Source organism: Peromyscus maniculatus, chromosome 5 (genome assembly GCF_049852395.1).
Source record: "Peromyscus maniculatus bairdii isolate BWxNUB_F1_BW_parent chromosome 5, HU_Pman_BW_mat_3.1, whole genome shotgun sequence".
Classification (NCBI taxonomy): domain Eukaryota; kingdom Metazoa; phylum Chordata; class Mammalia; order Rodentia; family Cricetidae; genus Peromyscus; species Peromyscus maniculatus.
Genome location: NC_134856.1, coordinates 62,152,232 through 62,177,220, shown reverse-complemented (window position 1 = coordinate 62,177,220; position 24,989 = coordinate 62,152,232). Strand labels below are relative to the sequence as shown.

The following is a 24,989-nucleotide window of genomic DNA, read 5'->3' as shown; positions in this document are numbered from 1 at the left end:
AACTGAAAATAAGTAACAAATGTTTTATTGACATTCAAATTGGCTGAGCTAGCATGAGTTTTGCTTTGATAATCTCCACTCCCACAACTGCCATCCAGCTCCATGCGGATGATCACAGTTTATCTTAATGAACGCTGACACGGCACAAGCCAACAGTGAAGGCAGGGTATGAACGGGTTTCCCAGCCAAAAGACGCCATCAGCTCCCCAGGGGTTACAAGTGGGGATCAGCAACTGGACATGACTTAGAACCACGGCCATCGCCATGGCCACAGTGGAGAGCCCAGAAGGAAAGGTTATAGGCATTTCAGCTAAAATAACAATCCTGGTAGAGAGGAGATTGTGTTCAAAGTACAAATATGAAAATGACTTTATGTAAGATAATACTGTATACAAAGAGTGTTTACAATAAAGAAGCTTTAATTTAAAAAAGCAACCTTATAAAGAATCTGGTAGAGGGCTTGCCAGCATCCGTGAGGCCCTAGGCAGGACACCCAGCACAACCTCAGAGCACATGAACTGGACAAAAAGACAGATAAAGATGTGGAGTTTCATTCAATTAAAGCAGAAATCAAGCATTATTCTACTCCACTTACAAAACCACATTTTTTTTCCTAAAACTATAAAAAGGACAGAGCCAGGTTCAACCCAGGTACCTGGGAGAGCTCCTAACAATGGTAGGCTCCACGCAGGCCACAAACCATGCTCTGCCTGCAGGAGGAGGTCAGATTCCCTGGAGCTGGAGTTTCAGGACACCTGTCATGGGTGCTGAGAACAGAATGCTGGCCTCTGAACGAGGAGCAAGTGCTCTTAAGCACTGAATCATCTCTCCGTGAAATTATTTCAGAAAATAATTGCTATGGCCTTTTATTTATGTGTGTATACAAACATGCACATGCAACAATGCAGTTGTGGAGGTCAGAGGACCACACTGTGGGGTCAGGTCTCTTTTCAACATGTGGGACCCAGCAATGGGACTCAGGGTCCAGGTGAGCAGTAGGCAGCTTTCCTTGATGAGCTATGTTTTTGGCCCCTGGTTACATTTTATTAACGAATGCTTTCACACCACAGTGTGAACAGCTGCTTCCATGGTGTATGTTTGATCTGTGATGGCCATAACTCTCGGAGTGGGACTGATAGATTCTGTCTTTAGAAACCACTATGAGGCCTTACATCTTAAATAAATAAATAAAAATAATAACAGATAATGACAAAAAAAATCTCCTTAAATAAAATTGGCAAACATCTAATTACCAGTTGCATAAGAAAGGGTAGTGTGAAAGGAAATATTAAGTAACAAAAGAAGAAAGGCCCTTGGAAGCAGGTTGTGCTATGCTATGGACACGTGTTAGGCACACTTGGGAAAGATTCAGAACGTGGACTACAAGAGGCAGGCTTCAGAGCCAGGGAAAAACTTTCCAGCATCATCTTCAGATGCACTGGGATTGACTCTCATCTCCCAACAAGCTAAGCACTCTTGTACGAGCATCTTCCTTTGGAACGTCCTCAGGGAACGGCTGCCTGTCCAGAATAACATATCTAGGACAGATTCCTTATTTCCTTCAAAGAACAGGTTAAGCACATAGTGCTTCTTGGGAGCTTGCGCAGAAGCCAACAGTCAATAGTCTCAAGTCTTTTCAATCCCTGAAGCATGAGGATTATATCTTTTAATATACATGTTTCTCAAGTCCATCAAAGAAATACACAGGCTGACAATTTTATAGTTCTGGCCCATAGTTTGGTAAATGATTTTGTATCTTGTTTTGTATTGGCCTAAGGTTATACTGTAATCATATTCTTGTATCATGGCAAAGTCTCAGAAAATTTGTCAAATAATGCCACGGTCAGGATGAGTCATTACTATTTAATTTTATTTTTAATCTTGTCAGTTCTTATCATGAATCCCAGGCTGGCCTTGAGTTTAAGATGTTCCCGCTTCTGCCAAAACAGTTGGCTTGCAATTTTATTTACCAAGGGCTTTGAATAGCTCTGGATAGTTCTTAGAAGTAAAAAGAACATATAAAATACCCTAGTTCCGCCAAATGATCTCATAGAAATTTGTTATGAATGTCTTGAATGTGTTTACATTTGTGACTTAAATAAAGTTCTTTGTCAGCCAGGCAGTGGTGGCACACACCTTTAATCCCAGCACTCCGGAGGCAGAAACTGGGGGATCCTGTGAGTTCGAAACCAGTCTGGTTCCAGGACAGCCAGGGCTATTACACAGAGAAACTCTGTCTCAAAAAACCAAAAGCAAAGTTCTTTGTCATAGGAGAGAGAAATGAAAAGACAGATGTGAAGAGAAAGTGTTTCAAAGTAACAAAACTGGAGAAGGAGTTCGGAGTGGAGAATCAGCGCACCATTTTTGTGAAATGTCTACAAAGAGACTTAAGTGCCTCGGCATCATAGAGAAGATAATCCTGTGGACTTTCCTACTGTCTCTGTGCCTAGTCTAGAGTCAGCCATCCAAAGAAGAGTTGGGAGATGAGTCATCTGAATACTGCCAATGAAGGCACAACATTCAACTTACTAGAGAAAACAGCCTTCCAAAGGGCAGTTCTGGCAAGGTCAGAAATAAAGCCGCCACAGCCCAGCGGCTGAAAGCTCTCTCCAACTCAACTTCCCAAGTTTAAATGACTGCTTTCCTTCACTACATATGACACCTGAAGCAGGCAAGGAATGTCCCTTCTTTATACATAATCCTCATTCTGAATTAAATTTGAAATTCTAAACAAGAAAGCAAAGATTGCATCTACTTATCAATTCTATAAAAATATTCTGGGAAAAGTATTCAATTAGGTATGACTCTGGATGTGAGATGGCCCAAGACGGGGGAAATTTTCATGCTAACTATTCTTGGAGATTTCAATGGACATACTTGTGCGGCTATGTTCCCACTAAGGACATGTGGTTTCCTCGTGAATTCTACCTCACATATTCATTTCTGCTTTACACCTTTGCTCAATCTGCCTGAGATCCCAGCTCTCTTTGTGAGCTGCCATCACATTTAAAATCATCCTCCACCACCAGCCAGCCCCAGTTTCCAAATTTCAATACGCCTTTCTACAAGCTCACAGATCATCCACCATGTAACTACAGCAAGAGTTATCATATAATATAATGATGTGATTTCCACCTGTACTGCAAATCCCTGTTCACCTTATTTTCTGGTATTCACTTTCCTTACCATAGAAAAGTTTCTCTCACAGTTTATGATAGTGAAATATAGTCTTCTGTTAATCCTTGTTTCCTGGCACTCACCATTCTCATCACTAGGTGAGGCCCCTCAGGATTTCTGACAGAACAGAAAGGACCATGCCCAAGTGTTTCTGGAGGCTCTAGTCTCCTAGAGATAGGACTCTGTGTCTAAGCAACAACGTCTATCTCTGTTAATGTCCACCCAACTTGAGGGCTGGAAGCATCAACTTCATGAAGAAGATTGTAGACCCAGTGTGCTGGCTAGTTTTATGTCAACTTGGCACAAGCTAAAGTCGTCAGAGAGGAAGGAGCCTCAACTAAGAAAATGTCTCCAATGAGATCCAGCTATAAGACATTTTCTTAATTAGTGATCAATGCAGGAGGGTCCCCACCCATTGTGGATAGTTCCATCCTTGGGCTGGAGTTCCTAGGTTCTATAAAGATGCAGGCTGAACAAGCCAGTAAGCAACCCCTCCATGGCCTCTGCATCAGCTCCTGCCTCCAGATTCCTGCTCTGCTTCAGTTCCTGTCCTGACTTCCTTTGGTGATGGACAGCAATGAGACAGTGTTTCATTGCAGCAACATAAGCTCGAACTAAGACGCCCAGCAAACAAGGAGAATGAAAACCAAGCACTCCTATTCTGTTGCCATGGGAAAATTGGTGATGACGGGAAAGGATTTAGGAAGAGTCTGCTTTTCCTAGATCAAAGTCTTTGTTCTTTATACAGGAATGCTGTACACAATTTTCCTCATTGAGAGTCAAATTACAAGGAATTAAAAATGACTCAGCTCTAGAGAGGCTAGTTCTGCAGAAGAATTTGTTTGTTTACTTGAATGGGTTTTGTGCATCTAAACTCAACACCATGGTAACCACCAACTGTGGTAGGCTTTGCAATATTTTTCTGAATTCACCCTCTGGCAGGTTTATTTCTGTTTTCTCCTTTTGCTTTAGGCTTGTCATCTGTTTATTTTATTCTAACGTCTTTCACAGTGAGGTAGGAAATGTGTAATACAAGAGAGAAAGTAACATGTTTGCAATAAAAATACTAGTTCAAAGTTGGCACATACACAATAATCTTATTTGTGATGAATTACGGCTCACAAGAAGTTTCGGATACAGCAATACTGGGAAGCTATGGTCCATGTATTTTAACTTCAAGTTTCTTTTGAGATAATTCTAAATATCCTTAAAAGAAAATAAAGCCAAGATACATTGGATAAAAAGATATTTAACTGAAAGTTCTTTGAAGATATTTTAATGTTTTTCCAGAGTCTAAAGTAAAAATAAAAGAGAAAAAAGAAAAAAAAAATGTAATGAATAAAACACCACTCTAAAATTCAAGGTGAATGTTATACTGAGCTACAAAATGCTGTATGCATGGCACTTCAAAAGAAATTTAATAAATTCAACTTTTAGCTTCAAGTCAATCCACAAGCTATATTTTAACCAAAGGAACAACATAAATTTGTACTAGCAGTCACCATAATTAATAGGAAAGCAATACAATTGCTCAGACTTAGATTAGTGCAGCCCATATTTGGCTATGTGTTAATTCATACTCCACCTTCCAGAACACGCAGGACAATAGTTGTATCACATGTGGCTGGTTCCCTATCACTGGTCTGGGATTTCACTGTCAGGCTCTAGCCTCAATTCACAGTGTCCGTTCTAGGCTTTCCTAACTGATGCAGGTTCTCAGCTGTGGCTCTGTGTTCTTAGTCATATGCCTACACTATCAAGCGTAGTTTTCTTGTCCATGTTCCAGGTTCTCTTCTAACTCTAATGCTCCTAGTCCCTTAGTTCTATGGCACTGGAATAAGGCTACTTGCCAATTTCCCCCACTGTCCCCTGAAAGCCTAAATATTTCCTAAAAGAATAAAGTAAAAACAATAAAAAGACTAAGGGGTTCAAAAACAAAGAAAAAACATGTTTCACCAGGTAATCAAAGTGAACAAAAAGAGGAGAGGTCATGTATGCTCAGGGCTAAGCCCCGAGGTGGAGGGGAACACCCCACCCAGCCAAGGCACCTGCCCAACAAGCAAGCATTAATATAAAAATTAACCAACACTATTGGAATATGATAAAGCATACAAAACCATGTTTATTGCATGGTTGCGGGGGAGAGTGAAGAAAATTCATTCGACATTTGTAAACTTTAAGGAATCATATTCTTTGCAGTAATGAGGTTGAAAATAACAGCATAACATTTGGTATCGTGAGCATTTGGAGAGTAAAGTCAGCTTGCCCAACTTTCTAAGGAATTTTTCAAAAACCATCCATGTCTTACCTAATTGCAGAAGTGAGCTAACCAGATATAAACTTAAAACAAATTCCCATCTAAGATATCCAGGTAATTTTTATTGTATGATTTCTTTTCCCCAGATAATTGCTATAGTCTCCTGGGGTTTGTAATTGCAGGCAGAGTTGTCAGCTTGCCACAGAGTCCAGGAAGTAGTAGGATGTGCTAATGGTGAGTTGGATAAGATAATCTGAACATACGAAACCTTCCTGTGCACAGAAACATCCTTGATCAGGCTATGTGTATTCTGTAGACATATATGTATAATGGAAGCAGCACTGACCCCATTGAAAACTTTTCTATTGTGCATGTACAAAGTCAACACACAAAAAAACAGTGGACATTATGATCAATTAAAAACCTCCAAGATACATTACCTGCCGCCTCGAGCACTGAAAGGCACTACATGGATTCCCAGAGGCCCTCCATCGTTGGGGACTTGTACGAGCTTTACCATATCACTGTGAGACAATGATGAATGAGGAGCATGAACATGGACTGTCAACAAACCAAAACAGAAACAAAACAAAAAACTGCCAAAACACAGACACACAACACACAACAAAAGAGAACCAAACAAAAATCCCACCAGGCGACAGGCATACACGGACACACTCAAGAACGCAGGCGTGATGATGGAGGCAGCACTGAGGTACACCTACCTGAATGCTAGTCTGATGGCATGGAGGGAGCAATCATCAGAGACAGCTGCATTAAAAAGGGCACAGAAGTGGTCCTCTCGGACCATTCTCTTCTGAGCAATACGACTTGATGCTTTGGAGATCTAGACTTCATGAACACTCTGCACCCAAACATCTAACTTGAGCAGTCTAAGGCTAGCTAAATACAGGCACTGTGGACACATGGCACACGACAAGTTACGAAGTGCTCCTAGGCATCATCCTCCCAATAACCCAAAAAGGTCAAAGTTTTTGTTCCTACAGGCTGACCGTCCAGAGGAAACTGCTAATGTCCTTATGACTCACTGTGATGATCCAGTCACCATTTACTAAGCTGCAGAGAACTACAAGAGGTTTGTGAAGCTTATCCTCTCAAATGTACCCACGATGGCCAAATACTTCCCCTGTTTCTGGCTGATCTTTAAAATTATGAAATGTATTCCATGAACTAGCACAGAGTTACCTCTGAGCAACTGAACTCCGTGTGATGGCCAGGAAATGATATTATTAAAGCCACTTCCATGAATCTTTATTATTAGTATTGCCTTGAGATTAATAAAAATTATAATATAGAAAAGGTAAATTTTTAAACTACTTATGAGATTTTGTTTTCATTGCAGATTTTTCAACATATAAATACAATTTTAGAGAGCTGTATGTATATCAATCATTATTGGGAAATAAAACTTCAATTAAATAACTTTTTAAGCAATTTGGAAAGTCATAAGTGACTACCACTGGATTTGACAAAGATCACTACACAGTTTTTATAAATACATAATACCAAATTTTCAAGCATATTTCTTATATAAGTAGTTGGTGATAGCATATGCACTGTGACTACCCCATTTATCTAGAAACTAAACGCAATTGATGATAGGGATAGCCAACAAATCAAAACAGAATCAGGAACATAGACTTTAATTACATATACTAATTAAAATAAAAGTCAGATGTGATGGCTTATGCCTAAAATCACAGAATCCAGGAAGCTGAGGCAGGAGGACTGCTATAAGTTTGAGACCAACCTAGGCTATCCAATGAGACCTTTCTCTAAACAAATGTATTTATCCACACAACTAAAATGTTTACTTAAATAACATTATGTATATCATTTTTCATGATATAAAAACCTGTTTTTAAATCACTTATACTATTTGAGCATTAATAGTTCAATGAAGAAAGGCATAATTTGAATAGCTCTATTTTATTCTACATTCTGTCTAAAAAAAAATGATGGTGCCCCAATCATCTCTAAAACAGAAATATCACAAACGCTGGCCACTAACCTGTAAACCCATGCTATCCGACCCCGCTATGAGTGCTCTTAGCACCTCGCTTAGAAGACCAAGAGAACACTGGACTGTTTATAAATGTGTTGTTGTCTTCACAAAGAAAAGATCAGTATGACCATCCTCCCTGTTCCTGTCTACCAGGGGGAGGTACTGAGTGCAGGCGCCACTATAAACATGCTAATATCCAACACAGCTTTAAAGCTGGGAAGTAGGAAAAGGCTAAAATCACGTTCTGCACTCCTACACTATGGCATTCATGGTCCCATCAAGTATCCTCACAGATCCTGTCTCTTCAACTAGAATGTGCATGCATATGTGTGGGGGAGTGTAAGACCAACGAACACTTCATCCAACTAGCATGAAGAATAAAATAAATATGATTTTTTCTTTTAATTTAGCAAATTTGAACAAATGATTAACATACAGACAGATAAAGCCACCTGAAAACAGTTACAGTGTATACAGGGCTGTTAACATGACTGACATTTTCCATTAAATACTATGTTAATAATCTAAGTTAGTAGTTTTTGCCAAGGCATGAAACCCAGGGCAGGCACACATGAGCTTCCATACCAAGCAAGATGTTCTTGGAGAAAATGAAGCGATGCAGGCATGGCTTTTACCTAAGCACAAACATTCTGCATGCCATATGCTTCTAGAACACTTGCTGCATTGATGATGCTATGCATACACAGTACAGATTGAGGCCAAACCATCAAAACTTACTCGAGAGAAAAGTTGGGCATATTCTCCAAGCCGGTGTCAGCATGTCCAACTGGCTCCACTCGGCTGCTGTCTTCTTCTGCGCCTTCTTCCTCCTAGAGGCAGTGCGACAACGAAAAGCACGCTGGGTTATGAAGGAAGCTGAAAAGCACTCTGACCCTGATAAGAGGTCTTGTGTCTCTGGAGGGAGCTCTTGGTTGGTAAGACAGGAATGCCTTCCTGAATAAGCAAGGGTCTCAAGAGTCAATGTGTCCCAGGAGGTCAACAGACACGACCAGGATAGGAAAGAAAACTGAACTGTAATTGATGCTAATATGTTTATCTTGTTATTTGTACATCTATTTCTGAATGTATGTTTCAGGAAGTAATTATATTGCTGCAGTGTTATGATATATTCATAAGCAAACATCTTTACATTGGACATTACAGCCTAAAATACTTCAAAGGCCAAAACAGTTGGGGTGCTAATAAACCATGACCACTTACCACAGACTTCTATACCAAATTCTTCCCCCTCTTTACCTACTAGCTCAGCTTGTCAAATGAGATTTTAGGGGTAAAATTCTACCCCTAAAATCCTTGCTCCAGGGAGGTTTCCCAAAAGGCAACCCTAAGCAACTGACTGAGTACCTTACGCCTTTCACAGGATCAAAGTCTTGGTTACTAAGACTCTTATCTGTTTAGTGGTATACAGAAAGACCCAAGGCAAGAAAAAGCAGATGCATTCAGATGTACAGTCCTGGTACTTGCACGCTGCCTTTGAAAATGCACTATTGCGTCACAGATATTGTTGAGTACATTGGTATTCCAAAAGACCAAGGTGGAATAAATGTTGTTTCCATAAATAAATGAAATACAACCTATCCAAGAGCCCACCTTAGGTTATCATTTTGCCTAATGTCTTTTCATTAAAGAGTTCACTAATTAATCCTTACGTGGCTCTTCGAGACCACTTGAATAATGATGAACACATGTGCCTGACTGTTATCAGCGTTCTTATCTAAATCAACATGTTTACAAATGACTCATTTTACAAATACAATGGTTCAGAGGGCCAAGTGTATTTCAACTTGAATGAACTGTCTGGCAACAGTGATGGACTCTGTAAAATCTTGCGAGTCAAAGCCAAAACTACCCTCCAGCAATGTCTAGGGTTGTCAAAGGGGAGCTATCAGGTATATCTTAATTTACCTACTTCTATGATTATAAAAATAATTTAGATATATATTATTATTTCTATTTCTTTATAATCTTTATTTATTATTGTTTGTTTCACTAGAAATTTATTAAATCATCTATGCTGGGAAAGGGAGCCCACGAATGAAAAACATTTCATTTTATTTGAGACAGGATCTCATAGTTCAGGCTGACCTCAAACTTACTTTGTAGCTAAGGATGACATTAAACTCTTGATTCCCCTGACTCCCTCTTCCAAGTGGTGACATAGGCGCATGCCCACGCCTGGCAAATTTCCTATTTTTCCTCATATATTTAACTTAACAGTGTGTGTGTGTGCGCCCCCCCCCCACACACACACATGTGCACGCGTGCATGCATGCCATCAAGAGACACATCAGTCAACAAAATGATCAGCAGGACAAACAGCCCAGAGCCTTCCTGAAGCAGCTTCAAGAAAGGCAAGTGATTTCATCTCCTTCCTGTCATCACTGAGAATGCAGAGTCAGGAGGAGAGGGCACTGCGCTGCTCCAGCTGTGGCAGGCATCCCGGGAGGGGCAGGCATGCCCGTGCATCCTGCATGCCCTGGGCTGAGGAGCTGGGTGCTTGAAGATTGATGCTCCTGTGCTTTGAGAGGCTCTAATATGTACTTCTTAGCCATCTATCTCTCTTAAGCACCAGCACATAATACATCTCAAAGGTTAACAGCATCTTGAACCTGCCTAAGAACAGCACTTTAAATGTAAACACGCACTCCCTAAATGATGCTTCTCCATTGGGAGTTGGGGGTTGAGAGATGGCAGGAGCATTTATAAGCCAGATGTAAAGAAAAAGAAAAAAAAAAAAAAGATCTTACAGGTTAAAGACATTTTGTTTTAAGATACATTAATAATTTAAGTCCCACTGAAATGTCACCAAGATGCATCATCCCCTCCCCTGCTCAAATACTTCTGTGGCACCAGGAAAACAGCCACATTAAAGAGACACACCAGGAAGAGGCAATTTGCAGAGTATTTCCCTACAGCAGGTAGCCCAAGGCCCTCAAGCATGGAAAAGACTCTAGAAATCCGGGTATGATGGTCAGTTTGGAATACAATACTTCCTTTCATGAGACTGCACTCAGTTGCTGAGGAAACTACAGATTAGCATCTCTAACCTTTTGCATGGGTCAGCATCAGCTCCTACACAGTTTGTCTTTTTAAAAGCTGTGTACACACAATTATTGACAGCAAAACTAAATACTGCATCCCATTTTAACTATAAAAAATGAAACTCTACTATCATATGATCAATATTTAAGGACGACCACATTAGTTTAAGCTAGATGCTAGTATGGTAAGACACCAGAGTGGTCTCCAGCCCTCTATTCTATTTAAGGATACAGAGGTTAAAAGGTCAGGTTGAAGTGTTAAAACCTGAGAGTGATGCTGGGGGAGATCTGGTGATAACTTTCTTTGTTTATATGACTTCTGCAAAATGGGGACAAGAAAGACATGTTCCTTTGTGGAATGGAGGAAATTAAGATGATCAATGCCCCAGTACAGCACAGCCTTGGAACACTGAGCCTGCAAAACTTGACAATTTACATATGTCATCAAAAGCAACTCTCTGGGGGCTGGAGAGTTGAAGTCCATAAACAACTTGTTCAGAGGATCTGAGTTTGATTCTCAGCACACACATCTAATGGCTCACCAACCATATATAATTTCAGCTAGAGGAGAAATGAAGCCTCTGGCCACTGTGAGCGCCTGCACTCATGTATGTTCCCACATAGAAATACACAGGCAAATAACTAAAATAATAAAAATAAATCTTAAAAAAAACCCCTAAGAACTTGATGCATGAGATACACCTTGATAAATATTTTAGGGTGATAATATATGCCAACACAACACACTTAAATTTTTATTTATTTGTATGTATAGTGTGTGCTTACATGAGTTTATGTGTACCACATGTGTGTGTGTAGAAGTCCATGGAGGCTGGAAGAAGACATTAGATGTGCTGGAATGAAAGTTACAGATGGTTGAGAGCATCCATGTAGATGCGGGGACCTGAACCCAGGTCCCCCGCATGAGCAGCAAGTGCTTTTAACCATTGAGCAAACTCTCCAGTCCCTAATGTAACACATTTTATAGAGTAATGGTGAGCTTGCCTACTGTTCTTTCATATTCTGCATGCCTTGCAAAATAGCTTAATAGAAACATTCTGCCCATTCAATTACATGAAAAAATCCACACTTGGGAAACTTGTATAACACCTGATGTTTATTGTGCTTTGCTGAACACACAGGATTTTCATTGTGAAATGCCTCTGGGATGAGAAAAATAAAAAATGCAAGAAGAAAACACTGTGGATTACTGGTTAAGAAAATATTCAGATTGGAAAAAGTACAGAGACAACTAGCCAAACTAGTGGAAACACATGAACTGTGAACCAATAGCTGAGGAGCCCCCATGGAACTGGACTAGGCCCTCTGGATAAGTGAGACAGTTGTTTAGCTTGAACTGTTTAGGAGGCCCCCAGTCAGTGAGACCGGGACCTGTCCTTAGTGCATGAGCTGGCTTTTTGGAACCTAGGGCCTATGCTGCACACTGTGAGACCTTGCCTTGGAGGAGGTGGGAATAGGGGGCGTGGGTTGGAGAAGAAGGCTAGGGGGTGGGAGGAGGGAGGACAGGGGAATCTGTGGTTAATATGTAAAATGAATAGAAAATCTCTCTCTCTCTCTCTCTTTTTTTTTTTTGGTTTTTCGAGACAGGATTTCTCTATGTAGCTTTGTGCCTTTCCTGGGACTCACTTGGTAGTCCAGACTGGCCTCGAACTCACAGAGATCCACCTGGCTCTGCCTCCCGAGTGCTGGGATTAAAGGTGTGCGCCACCACCGCCCGGCCACTAGAAAATCTCTTAATAAAAATTAAAAAAAAGGCCGGGCGGTGGTGGCGCACGCCTTTAATCCCAGCACTTGGGAGGCAGAGGCAGGCGGATCTCTGTGAGTTCGAGGCCAGCCTGGGCTACCAAGTGAGTTCCAGGAAAGGCGCAAAGCTACACAGAGAGACCCTGTCTCGAAAAACCAAAAAAAAAAAAAAGAAGAAAAAATTAAAAAAAAGAAAATATTCAGAGAGAAAGGAAATGCCAACAGCTGTGATGATATCATGAATATATGCAGTTATGAGGGGCCACAGGTTAGCAGTCAAAGGAACTGGGGCTTCTGTGATCTTAGCTCCTGCAAACTTTGTAGGTGAGCCTAGAATATCTTTATAGACCCTGCCAGATGCAGGGCTAGTGGCAGACAGACAAAAACTGATCACAACGCCAAAGTCAGTTTGCTCCTTACACACAGCAGTTCCCATGCAGGAGCTTTTACAAGGTAGTAAGAAGAGGGGGGCCTGACAAGCAGAGAATAAAGAACAAAAGGCAAGATCACTGTGGCTAGAGGGGGAGAAACTCTGCCTATGTTCGGAGCTGTGTACTGTGCAAATGCCCTCAAAACAAGTCCATACAGAATGAAGGGAGGACCCTAGAGTCCCATTAGAACCAAAGTATCCTTACGTCACATACTACCCGCACAGGCTGGTTTTCTGTGTCCTCCTGACACAAGCTAGAGTCATCAGAGAGGAAGGGGCCTCAGTTGAGAAAATGCCTCCATGAGATCAGGCTGCAAGGCATTGTCTCAAGTGGTGATCAATGTGGTGGTGCCATCGCTGGGCTGGTGGTTCTGAGTTCTATAAAAAAGCAGGTTGAGCAACCCAGGGGAAGCAAGCCAGTAAACAGCATCCCTCCACGGCCTCACTATCAGCTCCTGACTCCAGGTTCCTGCCCTGTATGAGCTCCTGCCCTGACTTCCTTCAGACATGAACAGCAATATGGAAGTGTATGCCAAGTCGATCCTTTCCTCCTCCACTTCCTTTTTGGTCACGGTGTTCGGTCACATCAATAGAAACCCTAACTAGGACACTACCGTTACAGAGTGCATACTAATAAAAGCCTAAAAGTCAAGGGAGCATGTGTAGAGTACATTTTCAGACACATAAGGTTTTCACTCCCTGCACACCTCTTCTTGCACACTTGTTCAGGACTGCACTCTAGCAAAACCCTAGAAACTCACGTAGAGCAATGGACAGAACTATGGAGTCTCAGATGGAGGGGAAGGAGCAGCTGGAGCAGAAGGCTGAAGGTATCTGGAAGCCTGGCCCCACAAGGAAAGAAACAGTAATCCGTCAAATTTTTAAAAATAACTTGGACAAAATGAGGCACTTTAATAATCCCAATAGAGAATGTGAGTTGGGAGAAAGATACATATTGACAAAATTAACATTTTTTTTAAAGTAAAAGAAATTAACTTCAAGAGAGCATGTGAGAGCAGAGATTTATCAGAGCACCTAGTTACTGAATCTGGGCACACTCGTCCACTGGGCTCTACCACAGCTCTGAACTGGACACCAGCGAGAACAAGAGCAAGAAAAGAGAAGCAGCCCAAGACTGACATCTTTTCCAATTTTCCATTCCAGGGAATCAACAGATTCCAGGAAAAGAAAGACATTAACATATCTTGTGAACCACAGAGGGGGATTGGAGGGGGGGCATCTGGGGAGAAAGTCTCCACTACTGAGAGGAGTGGCAGAGGGGGACTTCTGATGTGAGCACTTCTACACTGTTTCCTTTCATTCTGAGTACAGTGTGTGAAATGCCTGTCACGGATGGAGAACCTTTTAGATTCAGCCACGCATCTAGTCCCTCTAGGCCACCTGACATTAGACTTATTTTTGAAGACAGAAGGCAAGGAGCCCATGCCTAGACCCAAGGATGCTAAGGTGCACTCTCCCAGTACACACTCCTCAAGGGTCCATTTCGTAGGTGATGAGTTGACAGATCAGGTAAAGGACTCACAAGTGGACAGTTTCCAGGGCCTCAGAAAAAGCCAGCATCTCAGTAACTTTAACATGGACACATCTGCTCATATACTTTGTGTTAAGTTCAGATGTAATTTACTCATCAGGATAAGCTTCCAGAACAAAAAGATCCCCAAAATCTAAAGCTTAAACTCGCACTGTATTATTAGAAGGAAAGGGAGGAACTGATGCAGGGATGAAGGGAGGGAGGGAGGGAAAAATACAGGGGGAGGGGGGAACGGAGAGAGAGAAGAAAAGGAAAGGAAAGCATGAAAGTGCCATGGAGTCAAAGGGGAGAAAAGAATGAGATGCTCATTAATTTGGTTGAGAACAGGAAACAAAATTTGGCCCAAATGGGCATCACGTAAAGTGCGCTTCATCCTAGCTTATAAGTTATAACCTACCTCTAGAGTACACTGGTGTAACAACCCAACCTCGTCCAGTCCCAAGCTGAAGACCACTAGGTTCTACCCAAGAGCCAAAGTAGACTTGCAATCTCTGTACTTTATTTCTTTGCTTTCTGGTTATGAAAATGACTCATTCAGCGTTCTGCATACTCCCTCTGGAATTTTGCTAGGTTCTAGAATCTTTATTTACATAAATAAAACTTTGCTTGTGTATTTGTTTTGGCTGTATTTACCCAGTCTGTCTGTTAACAGAGAACACAATGAACGCTTGATACACGCAGCAGAGTGAGGAGTTTGGGGTCAGTTCATCCGGAACTGAAAGCACTATGTGAAGCTCCCGGTGTCCTGCTTCTTGTGAAACCTCAGTGCTCTGACTCTCTTCCGTTCTCCTAGTACCATGAAGGTTAGCCCTGGGGTTAGTGCCTCAGAGGACCATTGGACACTGTGGGTGACTTGTGCAAGCCGGGCAGTGAGAAAAACTACACTTGCCTAACCAAATATCATCTAAATGTGGAGAGCTTTTAAAAAAAAATGGTTCTAGCTGCCCTCTATTTGAGTGTCACATATCTTCACATCTTCATATAAAATTCCCAAAGCCCAAAAATGAGGTGGATGCCACAGCAAGATAAATGAGAATAAGTAGCAAAGTTACGGCTCCAATCCTGCCCCCATCATCACTGTGTACAGAAAATGTAGACATTGTTACAGGATAGGAAAACAACAGCACTCGTCTATTTGACAGCACTCTCTACATCCAAATAGACGCAAACGCCAACCTGTCTTTGTACATACAGTATTCCAAGGAACTAGGTATTTTGAAAATAAAAGACCACAGTTGTAAAATGTAATTTATCATTAAAAAATCACTTTATGAAACACTAAAATTGTATTTCTCTCTGTACATTTCCTACCTGCCTATCACTGATTTTCATGCTTAAATATTAAAAGGAAATGGGTGAGCCTGTGGTAACCACTCAAATTTGCAATATATTCTCTCAAATGCTCTTACTATTCTTATCAGAATAAAAATTTTTAAATAATTTCACTACAAAAAATGTTTATTAAATATTCTTATTCACACTTTTGACAGTAACTGGTGAATTTGTCTAACTCAATAAAAGACATGTTACTTAATAAACTACAGCATCTTAGGGAAAATATTTATTCGGATTAGACAGAATGAATGAAGCTACATTTTTTAATTATATTTGGTAGATAATTCTAGAGGGACATGGCTTACAAGTCCTCTGAGAATTGTGACGAGGATTCCATAAGGTGTCTGTGTAAGAGGCTTCCATAAAGAAGCATGTAGCTACTTGACAAATTGGCCAGTTCCCCAGGGGAAAGACGTTTCCCATCATACTGTGGCCGGAGGGACTTGACAACAGAATGTTAAGACCAAATCAGCCTCCCAAAGAGACAAGACAAGGAGGTGGGGGGCAGAAGTTAACCTCACGGTCACTGTATTCAACGAGAGCTTTGGGGGGGGGGGACCAAACTACAACAATAAAAACTAGGCAGGAGCTGGGGGTTGCCACCCAACATTCAGAAAGTAAAGGGTAGGGAAATGCAAGTTTGAGGCCACCTCAGGTACAACCACAAACCCTGACTTAGGGAGGAGGAGGAGGGGAAGAAATGATCTAATCTTGATAGGCCATATGCATCTAAAAATCCGCTCAGTTTGCTTGGACTTTCCAGTTTAGTGGAATACGTTTTAAAGGTATATCATAATAATTTCCTGGATTTCACCAGTGTCTACCATAATGGCTTCCTTTTCGTCTCTAAATTTATTTCCTGGGGGAGGGGGCACTCTTGCTCCCTCCCTTTCTCTCATTAGTTTGGCTACAGGTTTCTCAATACACCAAACAAATTTGAACAACAAAAAAATCTAGTTCAAACACTCTCTGCACACAGGACTAAGTTGTAAGATCCTGTAAAATAAAAATTTCTACTGGAACAAAGTTAACAGTGGCCTACAGTGGACTTTCAATAGTAGACTACAATAATAGCCATTGGCTTTATGATGAACACTAATGATAAGTACTATAATAGGAATAGTTGGAAACTATGCATTTTGTAATATGACTAAAGTTGTCTCTATCAGTAGCACCTAATTTTCATTAAGCAATGCTTAAAAATGTTTGATCATCGGGCATGTTGGTACACACCTGTAATCCTAGCACTTGGAAGGAAGAGGCAGAAGGATCCCATTGATTTCCAGGCAACCTGGACTACATAGTGAGAACCTTCCTTTAAAAAGAGATGAAAAATGTTCAAACACATATATGAAATTTAAAAAAAAAATAAATACATATTACAAAGGTTTTGTTGGAGAGAGCAAGGTACACATAGCAAACACCCTATTTATTCAGAGTGTGGATTTTCATTCCAGAATGTCAACTTTCCTTACCTTAAAACTCTTTTTATCTCCGCCACGTAGCAAATTTGAAATTGACCCAGAATATATGACACCATGTCTCAAACAAATAAATAACCTTTAAAAATAGAAATTTCATGTACTAAGGTTAAAGCAACAAAAAGAAAATAAAATGAAATAGAGGGCTGGTGAGATGGTAAGGTAGGTCAAGGCACAAGCCTGACAAGCTGAGTTTGATGCCCATAATCCACATGGTGATGGACAGAGAGATGCCTCCATGTTGTCCTCTGATGTTAGTATGTGTGTGTCCACATACACATACACTCAAAATAATGGACATAAAAAATTAGTAAAAATATTTAAATCAGTAATAAAGAATCTTAAAGAAATACTGACACTAATAAGAGCAAGTCCCCAAAACAAAATCTTCAAAATTTAAAAACATATGTTTCAATCACAGTGCCAAAATCTCACACACACACACACTCTCTCTCTCTCTGTCTCTCTCTCTGCCTCTTTCTCTCTGTCTCTCTCTCTCTGTCTGTCTCTGTCTGTCTGTCTCTCTCTCTCTCTCTGTCTCTCTCTCCATGTGCATACAGAGCACAGAAACTCACAAACTAGCATGCACAGAGGACTTGGCAGCCCAGTTGATGTTGTCACTATCGGCCCCCATATAATCACAGCACAGCCGTCCACAGGAAGGAGAAAACAAACCCTCAGGGTCTGTACAGCACAGGGCCGACCTCAGAGCCCCAGGACAAGCCACTGACCATCTGAACAAGGTGGAATGTGGACCTTGTTTCACTCATGTTTGCAAGACAGTCTACAGGAAACTGGGCCCTACCGTGGCAATGGCATACATGAACAACAAGACCGGGAATCCTGCCTCTGCCTTGCCCTGTTCATTTCACTAAGTCCCAATTTCTTCTCCTCCGTCCCAACTGTCATCCTCAGTGATAAGGATGACCCTAGGCCTTGCCATGTACACAAAAGGTGATACACATCCTTAGCCCTAAATCCTACTTTTTTTTTTTCCCTTTTTCTTAAGTTTTTTGAGACAGGGTTTCTCTGTGTAGCGTTGGCGCCTTTCCTGGAGCTCACTCTGTAGACCAGGCTGTCCTCGAACTCACAGAGATCATCCTGGCTCTGCCTCCTGAGTGCTGGGACTAAAGGCGTGTGCCACCACCTCCCGGTTAATCCTGCTTTCTTAATCTGAATATAGGAAATAACAGCTTTAGCCACTTCACCATAATCTGGCAGTGATGACATCATGGAAATCACTGTGTGGAAAATAATAGTTGGGGAACAGAGAGTGTCTGTTCTCTCAACCTTCAAGGAGAGCTGCAGACAGCACAGTCCCTTCAGCTGGTTAATCCTCACAGTGATGAGCAACTCTTATTTGGAAAAGCTGGGTCTAGACAGAATTCCTCCCTCCTTGCAGAGGCGGAATTGAGGTTGGAAAACTGCCTTTAAGTTCATCAATTTCCCCATGTTTTTACGTCATTTTCTCCCTGTGGAATGTGACCCGGTGCTATCCAGGAGTGCACATGGCTCAAGGAGACTGGCGAGGGTCAGCAGGAGGATTTGCAAGAGAATAAAATCTATGATGGAAAAACAATTAAGTTCTGAACATAGAATATTTACTTTTATATAAAGTGAGAATCACTATTAAATTGTCTTTGCCGGGTTTCACTTTAAGGAAGTCAGTAAATAATGACCAGAAGGGGAAGTCCAGGAAAAGTTTTGGGACATGGTGGCAGGATGGCAAAGGACTTTGACTATATCATGTAGCACATGCATCCTCACAACTGAGGGTTTTTTATTTATATAAAGTGCGCAGCAGTTTTACAAATCTCTTTTCACACACAGAGATTGCTGCCCTGCAATTTCTCTGGAAGGCAACTTGGTTAAGAATCAAAGACTCAGGACGTACGCAGGGCACTGGAGGAGACACAGGGTGACAGGGAAGGGGCGTCGGTGGGGGGGGTGCAATTATCCCACAGAGACTGGAACAAGAGCGGGAGAGATGGCTGTGGCAGGAGCCACTGCTGTGACAGACCTCACCACACTAGCTGTTCCTTCCCCTCCTCTTTTTTTTTAGAAATGTGGAAGACCTTGGAGTTTGGACTAGAAAAGTGGTTGACTGCTGCGGGCAGAGTTCAGTGGGCCACTTTTGCTTAGAAGACGCTGAGCACCATGAGGACGCCCAGGCTCCAGGGAGTTTAGAGTGAACAAAACTCACAAGTGGCTGGAGGCCGTTCATGCGCTATTTTTTGGCAAAGAATGTGGCTGCTTTCTGCTCTGGTCCCAAGAACTTGCCCGAGGCTGAATTAAAAAGTAATGGACTAATTTCTTTGGTGGAGGAGATTCCAAGACAGTCTAATATTGACTCTGTCATATGGTTATTAATCACTTTTATGCTGGTCTACACGCAAAAGAGCAAGTGAGGCAGAGAGAAATATAAATTTTAGAGTTTGAAGAAAAAGAGAACCAGGGAACTTAAATGTTGCAATCAAGGCCTGTGCTGAAGGAGATAAGGAGACTAAGGTCTGACCTACAGTGGGATAAAGGGAAGAACATCCTCGTGGCTTTCCCAGTGTGCTCTCTGCCTCCTGCTTGTGCCTTATGATGTCAGCTCTCAGCCTGCTGTTACTTTACAGTCGCATGCCTGGGCTGCTTCCATCCTTCCTTGCATAGTGGTGATGGCCTCTAATCCCACTGGAACTATAAGCCCAAATCCACCCTTCCTTCTAAAAGTAGCCTCAGCCAAGATGTTTCATCACAGTAATAGGAAGTAACTAAGACAGGTGCCTCCTCAAATATATTAGCTAACCAGAAGAAACTACACACGAAAAGAATTGAACAAGAATAGAGGTAAGTAAGAAGCAACAGGGCTTTCTATGAGGGATGTAATTTCAACAGTTATTTCTTGATGGCAGACACACTCTATTCCTTACTAATTATGAAGGGGTCATAGGGAAAACACTAAGAAAAACATCTCCTTCCAGAAGTCCTATATCTCACTATTTAAAGTTGTTAGTCAACCAACAAAGAGCCACACTCAGGTCCTATATTAAAATCCTCCTGAAAACACACCCAGGAACCCACACGGCCTTACCGCTCTCCAGTGCAGTGTTCTGATTCCACAAGTCAAGGGCACACACTGACTTACACTGAAGCCAGTAAAGAGAGGTGAAGAAGAAGATGGAAATGAAAGCCAAATGACCACTCCTCTTGATATTCTGGATGAATTCAATGGGACAAAAGCTAGTGTAGGAAGATTGGCTAGAGAATCAGAGAATTATGTTATCTCTAATAAAATAAAATCCATTGTGTGTGTCACAAGGCATGGAGCGATGATTAGTTTGAAGGCTTCATTTTAAAGTGTGACTTCTAAAGTGTAATATTAGTAAAGCGTCCATCTCCATGGTTCATAATTCCCAGAATATGATGCAAATATCGAGCCAAACACCATAAAATATTAACTGTGTGTGTTTGCTGTGGGTCAGTCCCCATGGTGGATGTAAGCATGGGCTCCATATGCAGGAGGGTTTGTGCCTCACTTTGCTCATTTATAAACAGAAGAACAGTACTGTTTCCTGGAGCTTTTACAAGGTTAAAGGAAGTAATTAACACTAGGTTCTGAGAACACTGCCTTGTAACTATTAGATGCTAAGTAAGCTAAAACGCCCTTCTAGATACATGAGAATGAAAAATTAACTTATAACAAATGAATGCCCTCTAACTTATGTGGAACAAAGTTTAGTTACAGCAGTTAACATACACCAAGCTGTCCAAGAAGGAGACACACTGGTACAATGTGATTTTTATTGTTACTATGAAAAGACATAGCTTCTCTTTCCCAAAACATTTTGTCATTTACATCTGGGGTTTGAAATCATATAATTTCTTTTGGTTTACAAATTAACAATAAAATATGTTTTCGCTAATATAAAATTTTACTAGAACCTTTATGAAACGCTAAGATAATTTTAAAACTTTGGTAATTTCAAATTTATTATGATAGGCAATCATCAATCAACAAGTTATTTACCAGAGGATGCATTTCCCCTGTATAGTGAACAAAGGATGTGTTTCCCTTGTATAGTGGGGAAGACTGAGCCTGGGGCCCTGTGTGTACTTGGGGAGTGCTCTACTACTGATCTAAACCCCAGACTAGTCGCAGGACGTACTACACTTACAGTAGGTAAAGGATTCAGCAATAAAAACATCTCAACATGTGAGACTAATTTCCTTGGAGGACATCTCTAAAAGACTGTTTCAAATGAATGAGAATTTGTATTAGGGAGGTCTCCTTCGTGGTAACAAGATGGCTGACACCGGCATCCTAACAGGAAGGACTCAAGGTGAAGAGTCTGGCAGGAAAGCTGGCTGTGGTTTGAGAGACATCATGTCATGGAACAGAATGGGAAATAAAGACGCTCTGCCCAGGGTGGCCATGAGGTGAAGGAACACAGAGGGTGGACTGCACCCTCTTCTCCACATCGTAGGGATGGACCCAATACTTCCTTCTACTGACCCCCCTCCTAACTCCCATGCCAACAGCACCCAGGTTGGGACCAAGCCTATAAAACACAGGCCTTCAGGGTTACTCCAGATAAGAATTACAGCATCTTTTCCAGATATTCAGTGACAAGTCACCTCCTAAAAGGGCCAAGCCCACTGATGTCTACCAGCTTCCTAGTGAGCTACACTGCTCCACATTCATCTTCGGGCCTTCTGCACATCTGTATACCTATATCTAAGAACAGAGGTTCTGACTATCTGGATCCAACTGTTTTATAGTTACCCATTCAGCCAGCCAAATGTTTTCTAGATGAGCTGAATAAAGATGTTTCTGGGTAAGATATCAACATTGAAATGATTAGGCTGAAGACAAGAAGACTGCTCTCCCCAGCATGGCTGGAACCAAAATAGCATCAGAAAGCTGAGTAAGAGGGAATGCATTTTGCTTATTCTGGGAAATAAGACACACTGGTCTCTCCTCATGTTGGAACTGAACTGTTCTGGTTCTTGAGTTTGCAGGCACGGAAGGTAATTGACTCAAATAGCTGAGGGTCAGGGGTGTGCTCCAATTCCACGGAGCGCTTGGGAATCTGCAAACTCCATCACCATGCCAGGAAACTGCTTAAAAGAAGCTTTTCTCTTGGACTGGTGGTAAAGCTCAGCTGTACTGTGCGCTTAGCATGAGAAATCCCGGGCTCTATCCCCAGATGGGCAGGGAGGGACATGCAGTGACAGGCATTGGATATTTCCCCAAGACCACACAACTATGTGTAAAGATCATAATTCCCTTTATAGACTGACTCATCTGTTTAGTCTCATTTATAATGAATTATATTTTTATGAATTTTAATGAATTTGTGATATTACCTCTTTAGGTGTAATAAAAATTGCACCAATTTATGCTGTTTTCATTTTATATAAATTGAAGGTGTTGATATTAAAGGGCCACTTTTTAAGCAACTGAGCTGAGGCTGTAGTTCAGTGGTTGGCATCAGCCTAAATATGCTCCTGGCCTTGAGCATCAGCGCTAGCAATAAAGTAACATAACATAAAAGCAAACCTAACTGTATGTTTCCTCTGCCTTGGGCTAGGACCCACAGATGCCTCCAGGCACCTTCCCTCAACTGCAGCCCCCATGGTGTCTGCTCCAGAGGAGGGATTCCCAAACTAAGAACAGAGGTCTGGGTGACACCACTGCTCGAGAGGAGATATCCAGAAGGAGCAACTCACCACAATCCTGTATCCCTAAAATTCCTTACATCAGAGAAGTCCCAAGGCCGGGAAATCACCTGATTATTTCATAGCCATATCATTTGCTTTAGATTACACAATTGGTTCAATTATGTTCTTGTTTTCCGTTTCCTCGGGGTATCCCTGGGGTACAATTAAGTCCAAATTGATGATCCCTACCTGGACCGAACATCTTTAGCTCATGTTATATATAAAAAATTTTCTTATTGATATGTCCCAGAAGAGAGGTCATCATAAAAGAACCTCACAGCAATTTTTAATAGGAAATGATTAAATAAAATATACAGGACAATTAAACAGAAAATACAGCAGATATTATTTAAAAGCTTTGAAATATGGATTTAGGTCACAAGCAAGGACCAGAACTCTTTCATTTAGGAGGTGTGGATTTCTGATAGTTTGCCAGATTAATAGACTAGGTAAACTGGGCTATGAGCAACAGGAAAAAGAGATTATTTTGTGATGCTTCTATGGGATAGAAAAACAGACTTCACAAGTGAAAACCACTTAGAATACAAGACAGCATGATTATTTTTTAAAAAGGGTAGGGGTAGCATATGGAGGGCCCTCCTAGCTTGGACACATGTAACCATGTCCTGGAAACAATGAGACCCAAGATAAATAATTGCACCCGGGAAGGTAGTAGGAGGTTTCTACCCCAGCTTCACAGCTTCCCTGTGGAGTGAGCCCCACTTCGTTATACAGATGAGCTGGGCAAGGGTCTGAGCTGCCTTGTTTCAGTGATTTGAGAAACCATGCCAATATCAAATACTCTTTTTCTTCAAACCCCAGAATCATACCCTTTTTTTCCTGGTAGTCCTTGGAAGCAAATGCACTAGCTGCTCCCGCCCTGATGAGTATCATGGGACATTTCTGCTCCTCTTTGGGAATCTATCATTTTGGCTGTAATTACTATCACTTGAAAAATTCCTTCTTTATAGAAAAGAATGACAGGTGGGCAGAGGTTTATGACTACAAAATTTAAAAATAATTGATTTGGTCATTCCATTGTTAATATTTATTTAGGCAAACATTTCTCCATGTTATCTTCCTAGACTTAGAATTGTAAATTCAGGTCACAGATCAAATCCACTTCCGGGAAAGCTTCAATTCACTTAGCAGACTAATACTCAATCTCATCCAGCTATGAACCTTGTAACCTACACTGGGAACCTGCCTGGAGATGGCCTCATACAGCAGCGGCACAAATGTTACAGGAGGAACCAACCACTTCTTGCTTGGCTTCAAGGCCAACTCCATGAGACAGAATTCATACCCAACATTGTTAATTAGGTCAACAACCTCATACTAAATACTCCTAATGACATATTGCTATACTTATAGATAATTGTATTACTCCACCCTCATCAGAGAAGCTTGTTGGGGGGGGGTAGTCAGGAATTAACACCAAAAACCAGGGGTGGGCAATGTGCAGACAGAGCACTCAATTCTAGACGGAATATCTCCATCAAACCTTACCCCTCAAGGCTCAGAGATCTATTCAGATAAGGAGGTGGAAAGATTATAAAAGCCAGAAATGATGGTCTAGCAAGCCCATTACTGGATGTACACATAATAAAAAGGAATCAGCATGTGGGAGAGAGAGCTTGTCCTCGAGATTCTGGCAGCCACACAAGTGCCCAGCCAGAGGTGAATAACAGAAGAAAAATTCAGTACATATAGAATGTACCTGGTAGTCTTTCACAGAAGTCCGTCACTGGCAACAACATGGGTGAATGTAGAGGACAGGATGAAACAAGCCACACGCAGATGGAAATGTTGTATCTCAGTTATTGTGCAATCTAAGAACACTGTACTCAGAGAAATAAGAAAGTGTACAGGGATAGGGATGTCACAGAAGTCAAAAGGAAGAACAGATCAGGTTAACTTTACAGTACAGCCACAGTCAATGACGGATTAGAGTCTAAAAGACTGTAAAGAAAACAAATGTAGAAGTTTTCAGGACAAAGGAGAAGAAAAGCAGAGCACATGTCAGCAATGCATATGTTAATCAGCTCAAATCAGCTGCATGTACATTCTCAACCAGCATTGTGTACATGACATATCTATAAAATATTAATCAGATAATTTTACAAATGGGAAAAATGGTAATTCTTATAATTATGATTAACTGAAAATAATCCTATATAGAGCACTAAGATTCAC

General features: G+C 41.3%; 1 protein-coding gene across 29 annotated transcripts in view; it reads right to left on the bottom strand.

The window, feature by feature from the left end:
- Window positions 1-24,989, bottom strand: part of Pard3 (par-3 family cell polarity regulator) — a 552,281-nt gene that overhangs the window by 247,685 nt on the left and 279,607 nt on the right. For 25 of the 29 annotated variants that reach the window (XM_006982509.4, XM_006982506.4, XM_016001065.3 and 22 more), the window contains 2 exons: window positions 8,199-8,290; window positions 5,875-5,958 (listed from right to left, as the gene is read on the bottom strand). In XM_006982509.4, the coding sequence (XP_006982571.1) occupies window positions 5,875-5,958; window positions 8,199-8,290 (176 nt within the window). The remainder of the gene's footprint in view (window positions 1-5,874; window positions 5,959-8,198; window positions 8,291-24,989) is intronic. The other 4 variants (XM_076572359.1, XM_076572357.1, XM_016001062.3 and 1 more) reach the window with 1 other exon arrangement.